At 36.0% G+C, this 7613-nt stretch overlaps 1 protein-coding gene across 1 annotated transcript in view; it reads left to right on the forward strand.

Annotated features, from left to right (window-relative positions):
• LOC134535441 (signal recognition particle subunit SRP68) overlaps positions 1-1796 on the forward strand; it is a 46690-nt gene extending 44894 nt beyond the window's left edge. The window contains exon 10 of the mRNA XM_063374542.1: positions 1499-1796. Within this exon, the coding sequence (XP_063230612.1) occupies positions 1499-1781 (283 nt within the window). The 3' untranslated portion in view covers positions 1782-1796. The remainder of the gene's footprint in view (positions 1-1498) is intronic.
• Positions 1797-7613: the final 5817 nt, after the last annotated feature.

Below are 7613 nucleotides of genomic sequence, written 5' to 3' on the forward strand. Positions count from 1 at the left end.
ACACTGGACAGACACAGAGAGGAACATTCTAAGCAGCTTCTGTGTTCCTATACTTTGGTTGAAACAAGCCCAAAAATATAATCCATAAAAGTTAATTTAAATAATGAATTATTTCACTTTGTGAAAATTACAAACAAGTTTGAAATTTTCTAGATCTACATCATATTTAACTATAGATTAAAACTTCACACTCAACATTCTTTTTAAACCCACTTACTTCACACACACTGCAATTGCCTTACATATTTGTGCTGCACTGTTTATTAATTTTTTTTTCATATACTATTTTGATTACCATGAAAAATAATAAATATTTTTTTATTTCAAAATTTGCATTTTTCAACAAAATTTTACCTTTAGTAATTGTAGTTAAGTTAACATAACCAACCTTTCACTTTAGTATTATTTATCTAATTTGCCAGAAGCCATTACACTACACATTTAGTTTTTCTTTCAATATATATTTTTTATGATATGTAAAAAAAAAAATAGTGGGATTCTAATTCTTACTATTCTAATTTGATATTCATATTCGAGAATAATTTGATATTCGTATTCGTTTCAAACTAAAAAAAACTGATTTTCGCACAGGCCTAATTGTTGATGGTCATGTATTTGAGTTTTGATGACTCATAACTCGAAACAGTAGGCTTACTGTTTATTTTAATTAACAATTTCTTGTTACACTGTGTATTCAGGCGGTTACACATTTGCCGCTTTCAGCTGGTTATCCATAGGCACAATTTTTTTTTTTCAAATTACTGAACCAACTTGTAGCATTTTTTGTCTGCTATTTTTGCTAGTTCTAGCCAGCATCAGAGAAATGTAAAGAGTTGAGAACTTCTGTGCTTACGGACTACTCGCCTGGCCGGTTACCCCAAAACACTCCGCTTGCACTGCCTTGTGCCGCTCCCTGCATCACTTTCAGTTGCACTAGTGTTCATCCACAACTGGTGACTACATTGTCTGCAATGTAACTGATATTTGAAAGGTCCACTTGCAAAAGGAAACATCTGTATGTAGTTAATGTCTTACTTAATATTATCTTTGTTTTTTAAAGACAGATTAAATAATCAAAATATTACTTAAACCTATTTTCACTAAACATAAAGTGGATGAGGAACAAGAACCTCACTATAGCGTGCAGTGATACAGCTTATAACAATCCAGACCTTCGGCTAGCTCAAGTGGTCTGAATCTCACATGCATAAACACTTGAAAAGTTGTTTTATTGGCAAAGAAAAAAATATATATTTAAGTTCAAAAATGATTTATTACGGGAATAACATCTCTCTGACAAAAACTAACCTTTGCAGCCTTGTGTGTCAGTTGCTTTTGTATCACTCAATATCTTGGGCAGAGAAAGTGCAAAAGTACACTGGGACACTATTCAGGGCACTGCAAGCTGTTTGTATGGATATACAGCTGCACCAGCGATGCTGTGGCATGTCATGAAGGTAATGAAGGTAATGAAGGTAATGAAGGTAATGTTGATCAGGTGCTTCTACATCGCCCAGAGCCTCGCAGGGGCCGGGCGCTGGCCGGAATCACTCGCTCTGTATCAGCGCGCGGACCAGTATGCCGTGCAGGCACTACGGAGCTCTGTGCCACACTTGAGTGCCGAGCTGGAGAGGCTGCGCAAGGATGTGGAAGGGCACGCCTTTTCTGTGCGTGCTCATGGCGTGCTGGAAGAAGAGGTGTGTGATGATGACCAACCATTGCTGCTTGGAGCACGCACTACTCCACGCATCAAGAAGGTTGGTTTAACATCTTTTATGTGAGTACATGTTCTTCACAAACACCACTTTTACCTTTCAACTAGGGATGGGATTTTCGAATCTTGGATTCGTCGAATATACCGAATCCTATGGATTCGAGGATTCGTAGGATCCGAGGTGGGATTCGAGGTGGGATTCGAGGTGGGTTTTTAAGAGTTTTAGGTAGTAATTGATAATTGTAGTGCTGGGCGAAGTTTGAAAATTTCGAACCGAACCGAACCCTTACGTTCGGTTCGGTTCGAAACCTCTTAAAATATATTCGAAAAACCGAACATTCGTTTAAAAAAAAATATGTTTTTCTAATTTTCTAACCCCCATTTGAGACCATTCACAAAACAGCTCAACAAAATTCTATTACTTGTAATATTCCGACTTTTATCGCATAATCGTCGCCTCAACAGTTTCAAGCGCAGAAAAAATAAAAATAAAATTATTAATCGTCGCATAACTCGCATAGCATTTTTTCATATGGGCGCGCTTTGTTTTTTGATTACTTTAGAGAATTTTGTATGCATTTGTCGTACTACGTAATATAAACTATCGTACAAATGCCAAAGGTATTGTATATTATACCTTTAACTATAGTGCGTGTATGAGAAGTGTTGTAAAATCACCAAAGATTGCGTACCCCATACGTTAAACTAAAGCGCATGTACGAGAACTCTCGTATTTCGGCTAAACTAACGTGATCAAGTTAACACAAGACAAATGCGGTAGGAAATGATTACGTAAATTACGTATTTTAAATTACTGGGATGTATTTATTTTCTTTGGCCTTTTTGGTTATAACAGTCAGGTAATGAAAATATTAATTTAATCTTGTGTATTAAAAGTACTGGTCCAGTAAATGTTACAGTACGGTACTAAGTTGACTAGCGTAGTCGCGGCAGCCATCATTATTTCTCGTGTTTTCTTTTTTCCGAAGCCTTTTTCTATAACCACACTTTTTACGTTACGTTTACAATATTATTGTTCTTGAGGTGATTTGCGATGAGCAGGCTAACGTCGTTTAAGTTTTCCAAATGGAGAAAAGATAATGACGACCCGGATGACCCAGAACCACCCCAAAAAAACCGTCTAAAGTTTCTTCTAACGAGCAGCATTCTTCCAAGAAAACAGCAACTGCAGACAGCGGGTTTTGTAATGTAGATAGGTAACTTAATTCACATTCGCCTTTTTTTGATGTCCTATTAAAAAGTTTTACTTATTAAAAATGTTAGGTTATGTCTACCACAAAAATATGTAGATAGGTAACTTAATTCACATTCGTCTTTTTTTTTTATGCCATATTAAAAAGTTTTACTTATTAAAAATGTTAGGTTATGTCTACCACAAAAATATGTTATGTGGCCTTATGCTGAATGTTCGTCATCTTTATAATATTTTTTTTAAATGAAGGTTAGTGTACACTTAAAAAGGAATATAGTCTTTTTGAAATTTAGATGTAACTTATTCACGAATTAAAAGTTGGTATATATTTAAGCTAAGCTATATAATGTTTTAATTTTTCATATGGCTGGAGAATCTTTCTTTCTCACCACTCAGTTAAAGACCAAAATGCTGGAACTTCTTCATGAATTAAAATTTGGTATATATATATATATAAGCTAAGCTATATAATGTTTTAATTTTACATATGGCTGGAGAACCTTTCTTTTTCACCACTCAGTTAAAGACCAAAATGCTGGTCATCGGTTCATTTTAATTGAAAACAATTATTTCTGTATGAGGTTCGGTTCAGCTCGGTTCGAAACCAGAGAACTGAGGTTCGTCCAGCTCTAGAAAATTGTAGGTATACATAAACTATATTATAAAGGTAACGGAAATGGCACAAACATAAGATAAACTACGCTGCATTTTGTCAATTTACATAACTACTCTATCATTTCCAACTTTCAATAATATAACATTGCAGAAAAAAACGTAACTTTTTTTAAATGGTGTCTGTTATACAAACGTATTTTATTGAAAACATAGGAAGGATTAATTTAACAGAGAATTAGACAGATGCAAACTTACGTGTGTGGTTTTTGAGGTTATTTGTCTCTATTTTATATCAGGTGTATACACTATGCACTTATTTTATAATTTTATAAATACACATGTGATTTTTTTTTTATACATAGGCCTATGTAATTTTTTAAAATAAATGTGTGATTTTTTTTAATAACATGTGGTGAAGTTTAGTGTGGGACTGGGATTCGAGATTCGATGACAAACACTGAGGATTCGAACAAGGATTCGGATTCGACCAAAATGTGGATTCGTCCCATCCCTACTTTCAACCTAAGGTTTTACTGTTGGTCCCTTACGCAATAGCTTTTATAATACGTATTATTTATTTCCGAGTCTATAAAATTTGGTTGGACAAAATTATTACTGCTTTTATTTTAGGGAATTTGAACAAATTGTAATTATCTTTCGCTGTTACCGTATATACTCGTGTATAGCGCGCCCTTTTTTCCCTCAAGTAAAGTGAAAAAAATCAAGGATGCGTGCTATACACGGGAGAAAAAAAAGGCGAGGCGGGGAGGATATGTGGTAGTCGTTAACTGCCGGTTGATGCATCACGAAACCTTTCAAGATAGACATGAAGAGTGCGTGTGTTTTCTTTTTCTGGCCAGCCCCCACACATACGCACAAGCAATGAAGCCTCTCTTTCACACATACACACTCACAACGTGGTCTCTCGTACACACACACAAAACACACACATGAGAGAGAGAGAGAGAGAGAGAGAGAGAGAGAGAGAGAGAGAGAGAGAGAGAGAGAGAGAGAGAGACAACAGTCCCCCGCACTCTTTCTCATCCCAGCAGTTACCTGTGAGTCATCTAGTTCTCCGCGCCAGCTTAGCTACGTAGTGTGGCACGCTTCATTTTGCTAAAAATGTTAACTATCAGTTGAAATATCTATGTAGAAGCTACGTGACGGGAGTGGTGATGTTTAGTCCTGAAAACTGTCAAGGTTACTTGATGGTAGGGGTGGGCGAATATAGATCTTTCCTTTTCGAAGCGAATTCGAAGCAAATTTTTATAAATATTCCCAAATTCGAATAAAATATCGAATACTAGGCCAAATCAAAGAATTTCTTAAATGCAAACACCAAACAATGCAACAATCTTATTTATAATATATGTACAAATCTTAAAACCTACAAGCTAGGTTGAATACAAAAAAAATAAATGTAATTCACAGACGCACAAAATATATGCACATTTAAATGGAAGAAGTTCAAAATATTAAAGTACATAATAAAGTACTAGTTTGGTGACAGAAAATATTTTTCAAAACTTATTTTAATTGTCAAGCAAAAATGTTAGTTCCTGCACATGTCGAGGGGTCAGGGATTGACGACGTGCTGTCACCACATTTCCGGAGGAATATCAACTACAAATAATGTAAACTGCTAAAAATCTTTCACACACGTTTGCTAATACATAACTTAACTTAACCATCAACCCAACATTATCCATTAACATAGGCCTTTTGAGCCATTGCCAAAAATTTAGTCACGTAACATTTGCTATTTGTGTACAGCTAAATACTGTATGGTAATATTTTATACGGCCGGCTGAACTTTCTACGGTGTTATCGAATAATAATAATAATAATAATAATAATAATAATAATATTGAACAAGAACGATTAAAGTTAAATATAAACTTTTTTTTTACTTTCGGCCTTCAGCTTACGCGCACAGCCGTTTAGATATAGTACTACTTATTGTTTATTACATTCCTTCCAACGTAAAAGAAATATATATCTTTACTCTTTGCACAAAAGCAGGCTCGTCTAAGTACTACTTATTGTTTATTACATTCCTTCCAACGTAAAAAAAATATATATATCTTTACTCTTTGCACAAAAGCAGGCCCGGCCTAAGAAGTGTAGAAACTAGAAAGTGTGTGGGTGAAAAATGGAGTGGTTGTATGGTCACCATCTTTGTTTACGATTATTCACGAAACTAATTTTTTCTACTGTTTCATCCATGGAATATTTTCCCCGTTTATTTATAAATGAATTTTATTCAATAATCTTATTTCATTGGATTCAGTGCCGTAACTGCTGTTTTATAAGTCCGTTGGTGATATTGTATCACGTTAAATCATTATTGACGTAATTTATGCATGGAAAAAGAGCTGTTGTGGGGGGAGATTAAGACTAATACCGAAGTCGGGAATGAAGCTGGCACGTTTCTAAACATGAAAATACAGTAAAAGTCTGTTATAACGTAAATTTATAACGGCGCCAAAAGTTTATGTTATAGCGAATTTTCGTTATAGCTGAAATTTAAAAAAAAATCTTATTTTTGTAGCATTTTTAAAATATATTATTTTCTCGCTGGTTTTACTATGGAAATTCACAACAAAAGTAAAGGAAATATACACAAAACTTACTAAAATAACATTTTTAAGCTATATCAGCACTTGCTGACTGCGAAATATGAGACCGTGTGGCCGTGTTAGGCCGTCACGCGTATCGTGGCTAAGCGCAAGCTGTTTGTTTACATGCAGACGGGCGGGCGGGGTCACGCAAGGTCATGCCGGCCGCTCCCTGTCCCTTTGACCGCAGCTGGTTTGCTGGAGACGTGCATTAAGCTGATGATATCGGGTGCATATTTTTGGAGTTTTGAATACTTACTAACAATATGTAAAATCAAAGATGTAGTGAAATTTATTTTAAAATTTGTCACAATATTACTCACGTTGACATCTATGAAAAATGTCAAACACAAAAAAAAATTTAAAAATCTATAATTACATTGGACAACCATACAAATTATACATGGTGGCCACTCACAGTCACCAAAAATATTCCCTGATTTTTCCCTGATTTTCCTGATTAAAAATTCAAAATTTCCCTGATACCGTATTTACTCGTGTATAGCGCGCCCTCGTGTATAGCGCGCACCACGATTTTTGCAACTAATTCCAAAGAAAAAAAATTGAAATTTTTTTTTTCCCCATAAATAAATTTTACTAACATTTAGTGGTACCTGATTATTTAAATTGATGTGTGGTGATGCGTCAGGAAAATACATAAACTCTGCTGTCTAAACGGAAGATAATGAAGCGCTATATCGTCACAACTGGTACGTGGAAGGAAGGAAGGGAGGGAGGCGTGCCACGCTACGTTGCTAAGCTGGCGCGGAGAACTTGATGACTCACCGGTGAGGAATGGAGGAAGCGAAGAAGCTGGCCGGGGGGGGGGGGGGGGGGGGGGGAGGGAACTGGTGACAACATTCTCTCTTTCTCTCTCTCTCTTTTTACTACTTCTGAGCTGGCTATCTGAAAAGGGGGGAGGTCTAATAATAAACAAGAGACCATGATGTGCGAGCTTGCGCGCGCGTGCGTGTGTGTGTGTGTGTGTGTGTGAAAGAGAGGCCTTGTTGCTTGTGCGTATGTGTGGGGGCTGGCCAGAAACGTCACCCGTCACCCGGCAGTTAACGACTTCCACTCCTCCCCGCCTCCCCCCCACCCCAAAATTTTTTTTTCCGTGTATAGCGCGCATCCTTATTTTTTTCCTTTACTTGAGGGGAAAAAAGGGCGCGCTATACACGAGTATATACGGTATTTACAATTACAAAAAAAAACATACTTTTGATGAAATAATATAATATAATAGAAAGAGATTACTCACATTTTAGCACCCTGCTGTATTTTCTTCATTATATACATACAGAAGTTCGTTAAATAACATAACACATTTTAAATATGTCACTTTACATTATAGCGTCCCTTTCAATGATCTGCAGTCTGTGTTTTGTTTTATGTGTAGAGACCGGAAAAATTCGCGAATTCATTTCGCGATAGGCTAAAATACAAATAGTTATAC

This window comes from Bacillus rossius, chromosome 8 (assembly GCF_032445375.1).
Source record: "Bacillus rossius redtenbacheri isolate Brsri chromosome 8, Brsri_v3, whole genome shotgun sequence".
Taxonomy (NCBI): domain Eukaryota; kingdom Metazoa; phylum Arthropoda; class Insecta; order Phasmatodea; family Bacillidae; genus Bacillus; species Bacillus rossius.